Below are 19,663 nucleotides of genomic sequence, written 5' to 3' on the forward strand. Positions count from 1 at the left end.
GCCCGGCACCCCGAGCCCCGCGGCTGCGAGAAAAGGAGGACAGTGGGGAATGGAAAACAAGAACAGGGGAACGGAGAAGAAGGTGGGGAGAGATCGGGGTGTGCAGGACAGCAGAGGACGGGGCTGGGGGGAAGGCAGGCTGGAGGAAGGAGCGGGATTGAGGGCGGGTGGGGAGCGACTGGTGGGGGGGAAGGGGGAGCTGGGAGCGGGGTCAGGGGGGAGTCCGGCTGGGGAGGGAAGGCAGAGGATGGGAAAGTAGGGTAGGGTAGGTGGGGTAGAGAACGAGAGAGGGGCGGCCGTAGGGGGGGAGGGAGGGGAGGGCTAGGGGGGAGAGGGAGGGGGGGGGTTTGGGGGGGGGAGGGTGTAGGGGGTGGGGGAGGGGTGGAAGGGAGGGTAGAGAGGAGAAATTCACAGAAATACAACACAACAGAAACGCAGGAGAAAAGAAACGCAGAGAAAAAGAAATATAGGGCCCCGGCCGGCAGCAACCTCCCTCACCCAACGCCGAGGAGCAAATGGCTCCGCCGGGGCCTCCCCGCGCCTTAAATCCCCCAAGGCCCCGCCCCGCGCAGCCGCACTGGGGTCCCTCACACCTGTGCAGACCCCGCCCCTCGCACCTGTGCCGGCCCCGCCCCCAGGGCCCCGCCTCCCCCCCGCCCCCCGCCCGCCCATAAATCCCGGCGGATCGGCGCCTGTCCCGTTTTCTGCGCGGGATGCTCATCCCGGGAGGCGGCGGGAGCGTCGGTCGGAGCGCTATGCGGAGATCCGGATCGGGGGCTGCTGCTGGTGCTGCGCGGGGTCCACGGTGCTCGGCTGGGACCGGGACGGGGATGGGGATTTAGGCCTGGGAATTCGTATCCTGGTCCTGCTGGTATTTCTTGTGGAAGCTGGGCCGAGCTGCTTCTTTCTCGGCGGGCAGGGTATGGGTGCCAAGGCCAGAGAATCGAGGTAGCATTGGGGCTGGGATCGGGACCACTATCGCTGCGGTCGGGAAAAGCCGCTCCGGGACAGGCGCTGCCGCTCCGGTTGCGGCCAGCGTGGGGCTGGGTCTCGCCGGGGCTCCAGGCACGCTCCGGCTGCGGCGGCAGGGAGCCGGTGCCGTGCCGCTGCCATGGCCGCCAGGAGGACGACGCTTCCCCGGAGCAGCCTCTGGATCGCGGCTGGCAGCGGGAAGGACACCGAGACCGCCCGTACCGGCCCCGGGACCCCATGGGCATCGCCGCTCGCTCAGCGCCGCCGCCCGCCCCGCGGGGCGCCCCCTGGCGGACACGGCGCCGCCCCGCAGCCCCCCCGGCCCGGTAACGCCACGAGCGCCGCGCTCCCCTACGAGCCCCAGCGCCCGCAGCCCCTGCTCCGTGCCCGCAGCCCCTGCTGGGGGCTGCAGCTTCCCAGCCACGAGCAGCCGCTCTGGGACGGCCGCTGGGGCCGAGGCGTTGCTGCTCCCGCTCCCATTGTGCCTGGGGTGGGACTGGAGCCCCAGGGAAACGCTAGGAAAAACCCCATGGGTTAAAAAACCAGTGCAAACGATTTGTTCTTTATTTCCAGAGCCGTGAGAATCATCAAGTCCAATGTGAGAAGTGACTGGCCCAGCTGTGCATCAAACCCAGAATTTTGGCCTTCTCAGCACCCTGCTCCAAACACCTGAGCCAATCCCAGGGCTGTTCCAAAGGCCCTGTGTGGGATGGCAATGACTGCTGCCACTAAGAGAACTCCTCTGCAAATGCAGCTCCTTCCCTTCTGCTACTGCTGCTTTGCACAGCAGCCCCTGCAATGGCTGTGGGGCAGAACTGGCTGGCACTCAACATGGCAGCACCAAACTCTTCCCCATAGCCCTGATTGTTCTGCCCTTGCCAGGATTTCCCCAGCAGCTGTAAATGTGCTCCCACAATGTCCCTTTGTTTCCCCAGGAAGAAGCCAACAAGACAAGCCCTGAGGGTTACCTTGCTCCGTGGCCAAAGCTCTTCTGGAGAGTGCCGGGGGGCGTTGCCTGCAGGTGAGTGTTGCCAGCTCCAAACCATGCTGGCTGCTGAGGCCAGGGCTGTTTTTCTGGCCCAGGGGCCTCGGTGTCTCCTGCTGGCTGCCAGCCATGCTCCTTGGTGTTCCCTGGCTGTGTCCCAGCTGGCTGGGAGCGCAGGGCAGGAGGAGGCCAGGAGCTCCTGAAAGGCAGCAGCACCTCGTGTCTTTGGCATCTGCAGGGGAGGAGCTGTGCCTGCACTGTGGCTCCTGGGCCAGGGGCTGCTCTGAGCAGGCCCCTGGAAATGCTTCAGCCCAGACAGAGACCACCAGCAGCCCAGCAGGACCCCAAGGAGCAGCTGGCATTGCTGGGAATGGAGGCACGGGCCCTTTGCAGAGGGGCTCAGCAGCAACTCCTGGCTCAGAGCTCCCACACAGCTGCCAGCTGTGGCCCAGCCACCCCAAATCCCTTCCCTCCTCCCCAGCCTGAGGCCATCGGCCATCAGCAGCATCAAAGCCAAGGCCATCTTCCCCCACAGGTGTTCAATCCCAGGCAGCAGCCCTCAGAGGTACCTGAAAATCAGTGGGATGGAGTTCGGAGTTTTCCAGGGATCCAGCTGGAAGTGCAGAAGTGATGGAAAGCTTTCCCAGGTAGGTGCCACTGGAGGTGTGCTGAAGACAAAGCTGTGCATCCCTTTCCTGAGAGAAAAGAATTTGTAGAGGCCCCTGCTGAGGCTCTGAAAGGAGCTGAGCTTCTGCAGGGAGAGATGTCCCCCCCTGGGCACAGGGGCTGCCTCAGCTCAGGCTGGGAGCACATCTGGCCACTGCCTTCTCCTGCTCTAAACCATCCACTGGATCTTCTCCATCCTGGAGCTCAGGGGGGTGAAATGGGCTCCATTCCAGGCAGCTCTGGCCAGTGAGCCCAGGGACACCACTGGGCTGAGGGTTCTCAACAGCCACTTCTATGGAATAGAACCCTGGCCTTGGCCCTGTGCTGCTGAGCTTCCTTGGAAGCTCTGCTGGCTCCTGACACAGCTGCTGTCCAAGGCAGCAGCTCTGCATGGGAATGCCCACACTCCATGGGGCACTGGGAGGTTACTGCAGCGGGAATGGAGCAGGGAATTTGGGGCTATGGGTAGAATTCATCAGAACTGGCACAGCTGACAGGGAACCCCAAATCTGGGCACCACACAGAGAACAATCTTTGTCCTGCCCTGTCAGCTCCAACCCCTGGGCTGAGAAGTTTTGGGAATTAAATGGATGGAATGATACAAACCACAGCAAGTGGCATCACCCAGAGGGACAATCCGGGTCCCAGACAATTGCTCCACAATCCACTATGGGGGAAAACACCCTGTGCCTGCCAGGAGCTCTGACTCTGCTTCTCTACCAGCTCCTGAGCAGTGTCAGGGCCACCATGAGGGCCTTAAAATCCAAACAAACCCCCTATCCCACACAGTGAATAATCCAAATAAAGAAATGCATTCTTGTCATCAAAGCTCCAAACTGTGTCAAGAGCTCTGCCAACAAGTTAATGGGATTCCCAAGAATCTCATTAATGCTCTTGGTTTCAGTTTTATGTATTTTTAATCCCTCAGTGGGCAGCCTGTACATCTTATCCTGGGATTTAGAGGCTGAGCAGGGCTGGCTTTGGGTTGACCCCCACCTCTGGCCCCAGCCTGTGCAAACACACCTTGTGCCAGGCTGGGTGAACTCATCACCTCAGCGTTTCCCTCCTAAATATCCCCTCCTTATCTCTCTGGAGATTCACTGACATTTTGCCCAAACCATGCACTCCTCACCTCCATGTGGCCTCCAAGTGTCCATTCTGTTCCTCACAGGTGCCCTGGTGCCACCGTGTTGGTCCCTTGGCCTTTCTCCAGCCCGAGGCTGCTCCTCTGCTCGCTCTCTGCAGTCTCATCCCACAGGGATCCTCTTCTCCCTTCCCTGCTGGCTGCTGCCAAGGAAGGAGGCCACAGGGAGTCTCCAGTGCTGCCCCCTCAGCCCTGGAGAGTCCTGGCTGTGGGCCCGAGGGGCCTGGGATTTCCCAGGGAAATTGTCTGCTCGTCTCCCTTCAATGACCTCAGCAATTCCCTCCAAAATGCCACCTCACTGCCCCTGACATCCCCTCACATTCCACTGCCCTACACAAACAGTTCTTGGATCCCCTCTAGATCACACCAGGTTTTCAGCCACATGAAGGGCATCACCTGTGCCCACTGCTCGTTATTCACCCAACCAAAAGCAAGAGCAAATGTTGGTTGGGCTTTAATAACAACTTGAAAGAACTTTACAGCACAATAAATCACCTTTTTCTTCTGTGGGTTTTTTTTCCCTTCAGCTGCTGGGCTTCCCTGTGAGGATGTGTGCTGAGCTCTGGGTGGAGGGGACTGTCAGGCTGAAGGGCTGTGGGTTTGTGTTCTTCTCCCTGGGCATCAGCCACTGCCCCAATCCCTTTGCCCAGGCTGTTCCCTGTGCCTGTGCTCAGGCTGGGGCAGCACAGGCAGACGCAGCTCTCAGCACTCCCTGCTCCAAACACAGCTCTGGCCTCCGCTGCAATCTGGCTCTGCTGGGAGGTTTGCTCCTAGAGAAATCCAAGAATTGCTCATGGCAATGTGGAGAATCAATCTCCACAAAGGGAGGTAAGGAATAAAATCCTGCTCTGGGAGCCCTTGGGATCTGCAGGGCTGCTGAGGGAAGGGGACATTCCCTGCCTGCAGTGCACACAGCCCCACTTGCAGCAGCCAGCCCAGCCTGCCAGCTGGGCTCTGCCAGCCCCTCTCTGAGCACCCTCCCTGTGCTGCTCCCTCTCGGTGCCTTTGGCAATCCCAGCCTGAGCCTGAGCAGCCCAAAGCTCTGGCTGGCAGCCCAGGGACAAAGGGACGCTCCCAGGGATGGGGCACATTCCCAGCAAACGCTCCCAGCAGGGCCCAGAGGCAGCCCTGGAGCTCCTGGCTGGGGCTGGCAGGAGGGCACAGCCCCCAGCTGGGCTGGCAGTGACAGCAGTGACAGCAGCCAAGTGCCACGCTCTGGTGGCACAGCACAGACACCCAGGCCAGCACTGCCCGTGGGAGGGGCACAATGAATGCTGCTCCCTGTGCTGCCCCATGCCAGCAGGAAAGCTCCAGGGGCATGGAAACTCCTGCCCCTTCCCCCCAGCCCAGATGAGCACTCCTCAGCTCCCAACACCCAGTTCTCACCTCCAGCCTGCTCCCGGGGCTGCTGCCACCTTCCTGACAAGGTGCCAAAGGCCCCTGGGCACAGGGCTCCCTCTGTGTCTCAGGGCTTGGGCACGGCAGGGACCAGGCTGCTCCAGCAAGGACAGCCTGGAAGCAGAGCAGATGTCCCAGGGCTGGCAACGGGCTGGGGACAGCAGTTCTGAAACCCAGAGTGCTGAAAACAGCCCCCAAAGTGTTCTATGGTCACACCTTGAACATGGCTCCAAAGGGCAGCAGCTCTGGTGCCAGAGCAGCACCTGCACCATTCCCTGTGCCAGCCCTGGCTCACTGAAAAACAAAACAAATCAACCACACCCAGGCCTTGTTTGCACAATTCCTGATCCAAACCCTCACCTTTCCTGCCCGGCACTGAGGCAAATCTGACACAGCATTGAGAAGTGACCTTTGCTGAGAGCAGCCATCATCCCAGTCCTCCAGCCTTGGCAAGATTGTGCAGTGAGTGGACCTCAGCTCTACTCCTAAACCTCAATTTCTGTCAGTTTTTGTTAGAAAGATACTGGACAGGAAATCATGCAGCAGAATTTGCAAATTGCACAAGGAATAACAAGGCCCAGAGCAAAGCCAACCACCCCCATCACTGCTGCACCCCAGTTCTGGGAGAAATGCTGATCTCATTTCTAAATACTGCCCTTCCCTCCCACTCAGTCCTTCCCTGCACATCCCTGCAGAGCATGGACTCCATCTTTTGCTGCCAACAGCACCTCTCCAGCCCAGAGCCCACTGCTCACAGACACAAACTGAGCAAGCCTAAGGCAATGTTCCCAGCAGCAGATGCAATTCCTGAACTCCCTTTTCCCTGGATTCTGAGCCCTTGCAGGAAACTCAGCTCAGCCCAGAGTCTGTTCTGCTTTCCCAGAGGGAAATACAGCCTGATGGGCCCCAGCTCTGGCACCACATTGCCCTTGTTCCTGCTGCCCTGGAAAGGCACAGGCAAAGCCAGTCCCTCAGAGCCCATCCCTGGGCCCCAGGAGAGCTGGAGCTGCTCCCAGATGCCAGGGCCCTGCAGGGCTGTGCTGACACCAGCACAGGCTGACCCCTGTGCCCAGCACCACCCCTCACTCTGCTCCCACGGCTCCCAAATGCTGCCAGCCCTGCCCCTGCCCCTGTGCCAGGGCCGTGCCTGCCCCCAGCCCCAGCAGAGGCTGTCACCCAGCCCTGCAGCGGCTGCCAGCCCTGGCAGAGCTGGGCATGCACTGAGAGCTCCCCAAGGAAGGCCCAGAGCAGCCCTGGGCTGCACAGACAATGCCCAAGCTGCCCTCAGGGCACAGCCAGCACCACAGCTCCAGCAGCCCCAGGGAACTCTGGCACTGCCTCTGCACCTCTGCCCTTCTCCAGCAGGCACAGCTGGGGCTGGGCTGGCAGCAATGGCATTGCCATGGCAGCTCATGCCAGCAGAGAGGAAAAGGGGAGCCCTGTGTCCCTCTGACTCACCCCACAGCGTGGGCAGGACCAGAGCCCTCCAGCGCAGAGCCCTGCTGCTGAAGCCTCTTGCCTTTGGCTGCTCCAACACCAAAGCTTCGGGCAAACATGGGAGGAGTTGGATGATTTTTCCTGCCCTGAAAGAGAGGAGAAAAGAAAATTAAGTCCACTGTGGAAGTCCAAGGATCCCAGCTCTCCTAGCTCTGCTCTGCTGGCTCACTATGGGGTTTTACCCAGGAGAGGTGACACCAATTCAAACACAAACGTGTCCTTTGCCAGCACTTTTATTCCTGACTATTTCAGACAATGAAAGGATGCTCATTTTTCATCTTGCATTCTCTGCCTCATTTGAACAGAACCATTTTTATCCCAGAGCCCACGTGGCAGCCATTCCATCCTTTCCCATTGGACTTGGCGCAAAGGAAGGGACACCCGGGATGCTGCACCACAAGAAATCCCAAAGAGAATCCCCTCCAAAACCTCCCAGGGAAAGGGTTTTTGCTTTTGGGACACAAGAAAGGCCTTGGGCCATTTGCACCCACATGGAAAGCCCACACTGAGCACTTGCTTTTAAAGATGTTGCACTTGAAGTTACAGACATGGAATTGCTTTGGGATTTGGCATTTCCTGCACCCACACAAACACATTCAAGGAATTAAGCGCAGAGTCCTGAAGTTTGGTTATTCCAGTGCTGTTTTGGTAGTGCCACTTGACACACCAAAATCCACAGCAACACTTCAAAAAATGCAAAGCAACTTTCACCCCCACAGCCCCCTTCCTTTCCATTTTGCAGTTTTGGGCTCCTCTTAAGAACAGCTTAAAGAAAAGAAGAGAAAAGGCCAGGACCTGCTCCCAGCCAGTGCCCCAGCCACCTGTTTGCCAGAGATTCTCCTTACAGCTGATGGCTTTTCTAAGAAAGCTCCAGCTCAGCCTTATCACAATCCCCTGGCAGCCCTCACCACGAGCCCCAAAGGCCAGGGCACATCTGTGTGCTGCCTCAGGAAGCTCAGGGGCTCTCTGGGGGACAAAGCCTGGTTTGGGCCCAGAGCTGACTCTGCTCCCTGCTGGCTGAACTGTGCAGCTGTGGGATGCAGCTGGGTGCTGCAGGGCAGAGTGTGTCACCCTCTGTGCCAGCCAGGCTCCAAAGGCAGCCCTTGGTGCCCCAGCAGCGCTGCTGGAAGCGCTGGCAGCGCTTGGCACAGATGGGATGGAGCCTTCCCACAGCTCTGTGCCCTGGCACCGAGGCTGGCACAGCAGAGAGGCCGATGGCAGCAGAACAAACCCAGCTGGCTTTCCATGGGCACTGATGGGACTGAGAGCCCCAGGCCAGAGCTGCTCCCTGCCCAGCCCAGGAGCTCCCAGTGCTGCTGCAGGGCACGGGCTCTGAGGGAACCCTGCAGCTGGGACAGGAACGCAGCAGCGACAATTCCCAGGCACAAAGAGATCCCCACCTGCTCCAGCAACTGAACCTCTGGGGCTCAGCCCCACGGGCTGTCCCTGCTCCAGGCAGGAGGAGCCACACAGCCCCCGAGGCTGGGCTCACCCCCTGCCCTGCCAGCAGGAAACAAGGGCTTCATGAAGCTCTGGGGACACCTTCTGTCCCCAGAGGGCTCTGACACAACATCCAGCAGTGTGGATCTTTAATAAAGACAGCTCGGACCTATCCTTGCCACACACTCGCCTTTGTTATTGCCTCACAGTCTCTGCTTTAAAATGTTTTGCTATTACAAGTGTTTAAACAAGACTGACCGTGAGCCCTGCACCCTTGCCGTGCTCCAAGCCCGAAGGCAGAGCTGGATATCCTCACACTCATCCAGCCTGAGGGAGCTGCTGCAGCATTTAAAACATTTACAAACCACCCCTGCCCTGAGGCTGTGCAGCCCTGGGAGGTGCCTGGGTGCCAGCCCAGCATTAGAGATGGGACATCAGGAGAGCGAGCAGACAACGCCCACTGCAGCCTCTGCACTCTCGGCGCTGCAGCTGCACGATCCTCACTGCTCAGCGACTCTCAGCTCTGATTCCAGGACTCCCGCCAGGAAACTGAGGGCCCTTTCCAGATGCAAATCCCCACAGAGCCACTGCTCTCCTCTCCACCCACCCTCCTGCTCCACCTTTTACCCCTTTGGTAGCCACCACCCCACCCAGGACACAGAGGAGGCTCTCGGGTGCCAACTGAGACCCAAATCGATCCAGGTGCCTCAGGAAATAAATACAAACCAACTCCTCCCTTCTAGGCTAACAAAATGTCCTGGTGCCCAGTTCCTGTTTCCTAAGGCAAAACCCACGCATCAGGGGAAAATGGCAAGTCCCAAACCCAACCAAACCCGGTTTGGCATCGGTTTCCATCAGGACCGTTCAGGTTTCCCAGTGCCCCTCAGCTGCAGCCACAGGAGCAGCTTCTCTCTGGGACCCAGGGGGGTGGGCACAGGGACACCCATCCCGCTGCTTCCCGGCAAACAGAGCTCAGCCCAGCCCAGAATGGAACAGAACAAATGCAGTTCTTGCCCTTGCCATTTATGTCTGAGCTCTGGCACGCTGTTATTGAGCACAAAACTCCCGAGAGGGGACAGTCTGTAACTACTGCTCTGGATCAAGGATCATCTGTCAGTTCGTGTATGCACTGCACAGCTTTCATAAACAGCACTGTAACAGACACTAGTTTAGACTATAATACTATAATAGACTATAATAGAGACTGTGAAATGTTCAAATGCTTTTACACGTAAGGAACTCAGAAAATGGTCTCAGATAATGAGGTGATTTCCCACAGCTGGGGACAATCTTATCTGAAACACAAGATAACAGAAACAGAAACCAGAGCACTGAAAAAAAAAAGGAAAAATTTACTGACCCTCGTTATCAAATAACGAGGGACTGAAAATAAAACAGGATGGCACCACAGGAAGAAATAAAGTATATTGGTTTAATCCACAAGATGGCGCGAAGGTTCCAACCAAGCAAAAGAACATCTAAACTGAAAAGGACTCTTGGAATATGTATAAACTCTAATGAATATGCACACCCCACTGCAATGGAACAGAATCTAGAGAACACGGTTTAAGGGAACCGGGTGCTCCTGGCAAACAGCCAAGCACCCCAGCGCTGCCTTTTATCCCTTAACAAACGTGTAAAAATTCTAGAGAGTGAACTCTGTTTCTCACCCAATAAAACGCTGTTCCCGCAGCTGGGACGAGCCCCACCTTCATTCCACGGCACACGATCCCAGAGAGCCGCAAGGCCCGGGACAGAGCCGTGCCACCCGCAGCGGGTCCCACGCAGCAGCGCCCAAAGCAGCCCCGGCCCCCTGTGGGTGCCCCCGGCCCCGGTGCCCTCGGCCCAGCTCCCTCCCCTCCGGCCGCTCACCTGAGGGCACCGCCCGCTGCCTCCCGGCGCTGCTGCCGAGCCGAGGGCATTGTCCCCGCTCCTGGCCCAAAGGCCGCGTTCTGCGCTGCAGGGCGCGCTCCGGGGGACGCGGGGCCGGGCAGGGACAGGGTGAGCCGGGCTGCGGCGGCTGTCCCAGCGCTCTGTCCCCTCCCGGGGCTCAGGCCGGGGAGCGGGGCCCTGCCAGCGGCCGCCATTGCAGCGCGGAGCAGAGTCAGGTAGGGCCGAAGAGCCGAGTGTGGCCGAGTGGAGCCGACAACAGCCGAGTGTGGCCGAGTGGAGCCGACAACAGCCGAGTGTGGCCGAGTGGAGCCGACAACAGCCGAGTGTGGCCGAGTGGAGCCGACGACAGCCGAGTGTGGCCGAGTGGAGCCGGCGACAGCCGAGTGTGGCCGAGTGGAGCCGGCGACAGCCGAGTGTGGCCGAGTGGAGCCGACAACAGCCGAGTGTGGCCGAGTGGAGCCGACAACAGCCGAGTGTGGCCGAGTGGAGCCGACAACAGCCGAGTGTGGCCGACGACAGCCGAGTGTGGCCGACAGCAGCCGACAACAGCCGAGCCTACCCGAACGGCCGACTCTGGCCGCGATTTGCCGAATCCATCCGAGCTTAGCTGAGGTGAACTGAACGGAACGCGACGGAACCGCGTTCAGCCCAACCGAACTAGATAAGCCCGACCGAACTAGATAAGCCCGACCGAACTAGATAAGCCGAACCCACCTGAACATTACGGCGTCGCTCACTCACCCATCTCTCAGTGTGGGCAGGCACCCTCAGCTCTAAGGAGCCGTGCAGAGCGAGTGCTCCGTCCCTTGGGAAGCACGGAGTGATCAGCCCCAGGGACAGGAAAGTACAGACAAATGCCGTGGTCAGCCCTGAGGATTCAGGAGGATTCCGAGCCAGTGGCCCAGAACCTGCCACAATTCTATCTACAATTGCAATGTAATTACGGTGGGACAGTGCCAGGCTGGAGTTCAGAGAGCTCAGCCGTTCCACCGGGGCTGGGGACATGACTGAGGGGGTTTTGTGTCAGTCTGATGGCCCTGAGCAGCATCAAGAACCAAAAGGAAATTTTACAGAAATGTTTTGAGATGGATTGCCCCAAAAACTTGGGCTGCTTCTAGGGGGACAAAAGATTGAAAAAGCTTTCTGTTGAATTCCTGTCAGAAAGTCCAGACCCACTGGTTCAGCTATGGAAGGGATGGATATGATGCACCACAGAAAGAGACAAAAGCAGAAATGTTAAAAGGTCTATCTCCCATCCTTCCCCAAGACTGTTGGATCAGTCTTTTTTAAGTGCTCTCTAATCTGATGTTTCTAACTCCCTCTGTCTTCTGCCATCTCTACCTGTTTCTACTTTACTCCAATTCTCTCCACCTGTTTTCCTATGTTTCTCTCCCCCCTATTGCTCTACCCACCTACCTCTCTCCCTTCTCTTCCTCCATTTCTCTCTCTCCCTCTCTCTATCCCTCTCCATCCCTTTATCTCCCCCATTTCTCCCTCTCTCCATCCCCCTCTCTCCATTTCTCTCTCTCTCTCTTAATTTCAGTTCCACGTGTCCAGAAGGAACTGTGCTCCTCCCCAAGGCCTGTACTATGTGGAGTTACACAGCGCTCTGAACTGTGTGCTGTAATACAGAAGACTGTTACAAACACCAGGGTAGACCATAGCTAAGGGTGTCATCACAGCACTTCCATGGGATGGAAAAGCCATAGGAAGAAATTGCTGAGTGTTATGCAAAGAGACCAATGTCATGCCCAAGATGTCTTCATACATCAGCAGCACTGGTCAGACAGGGGTCATGCATCTCCCCTCACTGGCACCAGGAAAAAAAAAAAGAAACTGAGCAAACCCACCTTTGTATCGAGAGCCTTTTTTATGCTGATTCGTCTCTGAATTCTAGCTTCTCCTCTTTCAATCTGAGCCATGATCTTCTCTATGTCTTGGAGTTCATTGCATCTTTCCCAGAACACAGCTAAGAAAAGAACAACTTCTTAGTATCTTATCATGCATTGTAAAAGTCAGGGGTTTAACCTTAAAAAAAGGATGTTAGCTGTTCCTTCCTTTTACCAGAGCTTACTGCTGTGTAACAACAGACATGCCTTGAGCTGGTAAGAAACCTTCCCTTCCAGCTACCATGTGCTGCAGTAGTACAAATGCTGTTTTGAAGAGGGTAGATATAGGAATCTTCAGTTTAAGTGAGGTACAATACAGGCCAGTAAGACTTTTGTGTGTCAGTCTCCTCAAAGGAAACAAAGCTTCTTCAAATGAAAACGGATGTAACAGAATACAGTTTTATCAATAGAAGCAAGAGGGCAACTGAGTGCCCGAAGACAAGCAAGTGCCTGAAAGACCATTAGGTGTTTAAATAAGGGGTTTTTGTACAAGATTTTTGCACATTTTCAACTTGCTCTGTACCTTTAGAAATGTAGTGCCAGGACTTTGCAGCTACACTACAGTGGAAAAAAATCTCTTCTAATGCGAGGTTAAGACTCAGGTTACCAGTGGTGGCTGTAGGTTCAATCGTGATGTATTTACTGAGTTCTGCTCTCGAGGAGGAGGTAAAGGTTAACTTCTCATTAATGAATACAAGGAAAAGGGAAATCTCTTCAGCTAAGCAGTGTTTCTCAGCATTTCCCTTTGCAAAAATTAACAAGAACTGAAGACAGTGCTACCCAGTTAGATTCAGGATACAGTGAAGTGGCTCAGCAGGAGTTTAGGTGTGCATTTTAGTACAGCCTTAGTTGTGCAGGCGGTAATGATGGTAAAAGACAGAGCAGCAGATCCAAAATACATCAATATAATTCTACCCCAAAAATCTTAGAACAGCAGTGTAAGAAATTCTCAGCAGTAGGATGTTACCATGTTCTCAGGCAGTTCAAATGAGCCAAGCAGAGTTAGATACTCTCAGAGCTGAGTACAGAATTAAGTTACCTGAATACTCAATGACTTCCTCTGGGGTTTTTCCTTCGACTTCTCGTGCTATATTTTCAATGTCATCACGGCCCCACTTCTCATTGGCTTTGAGGAACTGGTTGAAATCTCTCTTATTCCAGTTAGTGAAGCCCTATACAGCAATCAAGAGGAAACATTGCACAGAGGTTCAGGATTTGTCCATCTCCAAATTTGATTCAACTGGTTTCTTGAAATTGCCTGTAACACTTCCATCATTCCACAGTGTTAAACCTTTTCTTTCTCTGCAGTTTAATTTAGTAGAACTCTTTTTATACTGCAGTCACTGTAATTTAGTAGAACTCTTTTTATACTGCAGTCACTGTAGTCTCTCTATTTCAATACTGCAAAATGACTAGCACTAGTTCTTTATTTACCTAGTAATTTCTGGTAAGTTTTCAGCTGAAAAATTAATCCCTCCTCCTAAGAGTCTCTCTGTGGGATTACTTTCTAAGAAAAAAAAATTGCTCAAGTGAAAGTAGTGTAATGGCTTTTGTTTTGTCAAAAAGGCCCCCCAAGTGCCTCACAGACACCCTCAGCCATTGCATCATTGCAGTGACCGCTGCATGGTCACTCTCCCTCAGAAGGACTAAAGCCACCTTGTGATGGTGATTTTCAGCAGAGACACAAGTAGCACTGCTGAAGTCATGAGCTAAAGTAGGTTCATTTCATATTACCAGTAGCTTTTACAAGTAGTGGGAAGTAGCAAGTTCTGCCAGCCATGTTGTGATTTAGCCACAGCTTACTGGACTGTACTGATTCCTGACCTCTGTGATTCTGGTGTCTCCACAGTGAGCTGTTCCAGCTCATTACTACGCAAGCAAGAAATCCTGTCCTGTAATTCCGATCCCCTGCCAAAATACAACGTGTAAATAAAATATCCAAATAAGGCATATCAAGCATTCACCTGGTTTTAAATTATTTAAATATACAGGCTTCCTAATTATATACTTATTCAGCTCACACCCTCTTTTAGTGAGGGGAACTATCCACTACCAGATGTGGTTTAGGAAAACTGACTGTTCAGACCCCAAGATTCACTTCCATAAGGGTGTGAAACTGAGGCAGAATATGTGCATTAAATCATGTGGAATGCAGCACACCCAGCTCTGCAGCCATTCTGCAAGGTTTCATGGAAAGACATCACAGTCTATAGTGAATGCCAGACTAGGATTCAGGAGAATCCTTGGTGCACATTCCTCAAAGATATCCTATGACATAGGCCTATGACAAACCTAATGCTGGAAACTCTTTTCAGTCTGAACCAAACTGTGCAGATGTGTTAACTACGGCACATGCCGATCAGTGACCAAGAAATGTTCCCATAATGCTGTGAAACACAAAACAAGCTTTGGCTGATTTCAGTCTCACTGAAGAACCGACAATACCCGGGTTAGAAGTTTCTCTTTTTCTTCTAGTTCTTCATCATTAAGAGGTTCAGCCTCATCAATCTTAAGCTGCTCTTCCTTTTGTGCTTGGGCTGCATTTGGGAGATCAGGATTACGAGGTACCTGAAAGGTTTTGCACTTTATAAAACTGAATTAATTTTTCACAGATAATTACTAATTGTCACCTTTTTGTTAATATAACCTAATAGCTTCGACAGCTGAACATGATTTTATTTCATTTAAATTACTGTGAAAGGCTGGAAAAGTACTTATTCTCCTACTGTTGCATTAAACTGTTCCATTGCAAGAATTTAGAGAATAACACAGAAGGGACTGGACCTTAAAGATCACCTCTTTTCCAAGCCCCTGCTATGGGCAGGGCCACCTTCTGCTTAGACAAGGATGCTCAAAGGCTCGTCCAACGTGGCCTTGAACACTTCCAAGCAAGTGGAATGTGGGTCATCCACAGCTTCTCTGGGCAAATTGTGCCAGTGCCTCACCACACTCACAGTGAAGAATTTCCTTCCAATATCCAACCCAAACCTGCCCTCTGTCAGTTTAAAGCTGCTCCCTTGTAAAAAGTCCCTTTTCAGCTTTCCTGCAAGCCCCCTCTAGGTACTGAAAGGCTGCAATTTGGTTGCTCCAGAGCCTTTGCTTCTCCAGACTGAACAATCCCAACTCTCAGCCTTTCCTCCTAAGAGAGGTGCTCCAGCCCTCTGGTCAAGGAAATTCTTCAGTTACCTTGTAACCAATTGTTTTCCTGTCGTAGAGAATCTCTTTTTCCAACAGTTCAAACAGGCGAGGAGGAAAGAACTGGAAGTCCTGTACATTTGGCTGTTTTGGAGGCCGTGGAGCCTGAAACACAAAGCTTGCATTTGCTCCCTTTCACATCCAGAATCTGCTTGCTTGTAAGAAGTAATTTAAGTTTATGAGCAAACAAAAAGCATTATTGTTACAAAAATGCACTGTCTTAATTTGGGGGGAAAAAAGTCACACCATGCAAGACACACCAACCACCACAAAGAATTCTAAAAGTAAAAGAGCAGTGAGAGAAGGGGAAGAGAGGTCTTTTGGGAGGAGGTGGCTGGTGAAAAAGTCACACGTGTTTAAAGCATTAATCTTCCACAGGAAAATTTACAGCTGCTTAAATAAGAACTAGAAAAAACTTGATCTTAGCCTCCCTAACGTCTTACAAGTTTCATACTGTTCTTATTTTTTCTCACAGAAGTTTGTCTCAAGTCTTTTGGAAATTTTTTCTAAATTTAGATAGTCCCTCCACTTTATAAAAGTGAACAGAGCAGTTTTTATGACTCAAGACCTATTTGTTGCTTAGAGCTTCAGCCATTTACCATACATATTGAAAAAATTTATTTCTTTTGATTAGTCAACTCACCTTGGGTGCTTTTGGTTCACTGACTCGAAGAGCCTCTCTGAAATAAGCATCCACAGCATAATTGGCTTTTCTTTCTCTTTTAGGGGGTTCAATCCACTCTGTAAATGCCAACTATAAAAACAAAACCCATCACCCCCAAAACCAAAAATTAAGTCTTGCAAGATCATGAGACCAGCTACAAGTTTTATGTAAAATTAGATCTACATCTACTTCATTATAAGTGTTATAAGTGTTATTTAAACTATTTTCATAGATGACACTGTATTTTACCCAATACCTCTTAAATAAGTATGACTAAAACATGCAATTCAGTGCATTCCTCCAAAAGAAACTTAAAACATTACCTTCTGTTTTTCTCTGTAGTCTTCCCCTTCAAAATTATACACGCTAGATTCAGTATCCATAGTAAAATTCCTAAGGGAGCTTTCACCCATCTTTGAAAGTTTTTCGTTCATTTCCGCAGTCTTGGACAGGGGATACAGAAAAGAATAGTAGCCATTTGGATGGTACTTCATTATTTAACATCTCATTCCCAGATAGAACGGGAGCCATTTTGGAAGGCACGTCATTATTAAACACCTCATTCCAGAAAGGAGCCACTCTGAAAGGTACTTCATTTTAAAACATCCCATTGCCAGAAAGAAGAGGAGCCATTCTAGAAGGTACTTGACTATAAAACATCTTATTGACAACATCAGAAAAAACAGACACGATTGAGTAACACAAAAACCCTCTACAGCAAAAACCCCTTTTCTCTCCAGCTTGGAACCAAGTTATCATCCAGAGACTCACTATCTTGCCATCACATTCAAATCTACAGGTGAGCTTCCCCTTTTCAAACCTTCTCACCTTCTTTGCCCCTCTTTCCAAAATGTGATCAATATCTTCATCTGTAATCTCACTATCCTTTGAAGCAAACACGTGTGTTGCTCCATGTCTGATCATTTGCAGCATTTCATCCTTTCCAAGTTTATTCAGGTTTTGATCCACCAATCTTCCTAAAAATAAAAATGCTTGAGGATAGCAACTCACTGAAGAGTTTATGTTATGGAAGGAGCAATACAGGATTTTCTCCCCCTTATATTTCCACATACAAACTACATATTACTGATTCCAAGCAAGTCAACTAAGGTTACCTTACTTTTCTCTGTCTATTAGAAAAAGGAAAGGCATTCATTTAAATTTAAAGTGAAAGAAGAAACTGAGTGCTTTAAAAAGTCAAATATGACTATACCCCACTAGGCAGGTAAGCAAAAAGTTAGTGAGGAAATGCCTACTCCTACAGTAAAACAAATTTCCAAGTGGATGAGGCCTTTGCACATGAACTCCCTTCAGAGTTCAGATGAGGCAAAAGCAACACTCCCACTGGTTCTTACTGGCTGATTGCACCATGATTTACAATGGGAGAAGAAGGGAATTTCATCCTAGATCCGAAGTGCCTTCATATAATACTTGCCTTGCTGGATGACTATGGAATCCAGGCGCAGTTTCATTTCTGCACGCTCCACTATCCTTTCCTCCACGGTATTGTCTGTAATAAACCTGAACACACGGACAGTCTTGGTCTGCCCAATTCTGTGCGCTCGATCCTGCCCAAAACAGTAACAAAAAAGTCAGCACTTGCCTTCCAGCATGACTACATAATGAGGTTTAAGATTTTCATTATTTACAGCACACAAATTTACAAAACAGAACAGCACAGGTTACTAAAATGTTTACAGCTATCCATGGCTACCCAAGATATTACATTTTTATCTACATTGCAGGTTTGGGGTTTTTTTTTTTCAATAACACTGACAGTGAGTGTGTCTCTATGTGTCATAGCTAAAAAACAGCAGGATTTGGGGTTTTTCATTAAATCACACACAGAGGAGAAGATTTGGATGCTTCTGACCTTAAGCAACCTTCTGTAGAATCAAAGCATGAAGAAATCATCTCTCTGCTGACCAAAAGCTGCCTTTCTCAAAATCCTTCAGTAGTGCCATGAATAGTTCAAGAAAAATACAATAACCCTGCCTCTCCTGACTAGTGAAACATGAACCACTGTGAGAATCAGTATTCTCAACACACACCTGTAGTGGTAGCTGGTACTGCCTCATTTGAGCTATTAGACACCAGTTCCTTCATTCTTTTGAAGTGATTTTTGCTAGAGTACTTGAGACCCACAGGTTAACTGAAATAATTTAAGACATTTCCAAGACTTCTCTCTGAAAGGCCTCATTTGTCAAAAAAAAAAAAACCAAAAAAAACCCCAACCAAAAATCCAAAAATCCACTGGCAGTTTTTAGATAGCTTTGCTTTCTTAGGTGGTCACTAATGTCCTTGACATGTATCCAGGATGGAGATGCATCCACATCTACTTAAAAAAACCCCTAAGGATAGTTACTAAAATGAGATCCTTTCATTACCATCACCATAAAAGCAGTTTTTGAAAACTTTAATTCAACTCTTCTTTATCTCATTTTCAAGATCGCAGGAAAAACAGTGAAAACACATTCACCTCCACTCCCCACAACAGCTTTATAGTTTTGGGATTAACAACCTAGATTTAATTCATTTTTACTTACTCAAGTAGGCTATTTGCATTAAACAATACTATGAGGTGTAGCACACACCCAGCATTTCCCACTACATAAAACACTGTATAACCCAAATGTGACTGAGGACTAATGGTTCCACACAGTGGAAGCTGCACTTGAACTGAAAATTAGTCTTACAAATCCTGCTCCTGTGCTAAAATGGGAAAATACCAATTTATTTTGGAAGTACACATTTCTAGCAAAGTACTGTGAGAAAAAGAAAAACAAAACCCCATAATTTCCATCTGGAATCTTACCATAGCCTGGAGATCTACTTGTGGATTCCAGTCTGAATCAAAGAGAATTACAACATCAGCAGTAGCCAGATTGATTCCAAGACCTCCTGCTCGTGTACTCAACATGAACACAAATTTTGAGCTGTCAGGATCATTGAATGCATTAATGGAAGCCTAAATCAATGAAAAGAATGTATCAGTTAAACAAAATGTTTTACAAGTAGTATTTTTACATAAATACAATCCCTGAAGTTGTAAATACCTGTCGCTCATTGTGAGGAGTTTGTCCATCCAGTCTGCAATATTCGTAATTTCTCCACATACAGTAATCTTCCAAAATATCTAGAACTCTTGTCATCTGCCTGAAGATTAGAACCCTTGAGCCTGTTTGGGTAAAAAGGTTTCTTATGCTTTCACCAAAATGTAAGATTAAACAAACTCTCCAAGTCTGCACTACCAGAAAAGGAAGGAGGGCAATTCCATGTACTAAGAAGAAAAGTCGTTTGAATTTCAGACCCAAACTACAATGCAGGGCTGCAGCTGCTGCTGCCACAGCACATCCATGCCATAGGACACGTTTGTCTTACCCTGATATGTCACTGTCTAATTAATGGCTGGCTTCTCCTTTTCATTTTGTGTTGTACTCCTCAAGAAAAAGTTCCCAGACATGGCAGAGTAAGATGGTAACACAAATATAAAAACATTATCAAGTATAAATAATAAAATTTTGAAGTATTTGATTGTTTTGGATTTAAGATCTCTAGAAATAAAGTGAATTCTTCTTAAGTACTTGTCAGTTTACTGCCAAGAACAACTTAAATAAAAAAAAAAAAGAAAAGGTTCAGTACTTTATGCATATACACTCAGCCATTTCCAGTCTACTGGAGAAATTTAAGTAAAACACAGGATATAACAAAGTTTCTACTTCCTTTTGTCCTTTGGACTCAAGGGTTAATACTGAACTCTCTTGTTTAAGATGCTAATTTGATTTGAGACCAGTCCAGTATTAATTACAACACCTCATCAATAAACCTGATATCAGGAAGAAACCAAGATCAAAAAAGCACAGTAACCACTGAATTGCTTGGTTTTCAGTCTTGAGTTATACAGTCACAGCTGCTTGGAT

At 50.5% G+C, this 19,663-nt stretch overlaps 1 protein-coding gene and 1 long non-coding RNA gene across 2 annotated transcripts; both read right to left on the minus strand.

Moving 5' to 3' along the window:
* Positions 1 to 1,506: 1,506 nt before the first annotated feature.
* On the minus strand, positions 1,507 to 10,513 carry LOC143691957 (uncharacterized). Its single transcript, XR_013179766.1, has 2 exons — positions 9,975 to 10,513; positions 1,507 to 6,748 (listed from the first exon to the last, which is right to left on the minus strand). It is a non-coding gene; the product is annotated as an uncharacterized LOC143691957 (long non-coding RNA).
* A 3,494-nt stretch (positions 10,514 to 14,007) lies between these two features.
* On the minus strand, positions 14,008 to 19,356 carry LOC143691956 (SWI/SNF-related matrix-associated actin-dependent regulator of chromatin subfamily A member 5-like). Its single transcript, XM_077171164.1, has 8 exons — positions 18,800 to 19,356; positions 18,559 to 18,711; positions 17,179 to 17,311; positions 16,572 to 16,720; positions 16,067 to 16,186; positions 15,723 to 15,833; positions 15,071 to 15,184; positions 14,008 to 14,452 (listed from the first exon to the last, which is right to left on the minus strand). Exons 1-8 carry the CDS (start codon positions 18,893 to 18,895, stop codon positions 14,309 to 14,311), a joined length of 1,020 nt encoding a protein of 339 aa, XP_077027279.1. The 5' UTR covers positions 18,896 to 19,356; the 3' UTR covers positions 14,008 to 14,308.
* Between the last annotated feature and the right edge of the window lie 307 nt (positions 19,357 to 19,663).

Source organism: Agelaius phoeniceus, chromosome Z, assembly GCF_051311805.1.
Source record: "Agelaius phoeniceus isolate bAgePho1 chromosome Z, bAgePho1.hap1, whole genome shotgun sequence".
Classification (NCBI taxonomy): Eukaryota; Metazoa; Chordata; class Aves; order Passeriformes; family Icteridae; genus Agelaius; species Agelaius phoeniceus.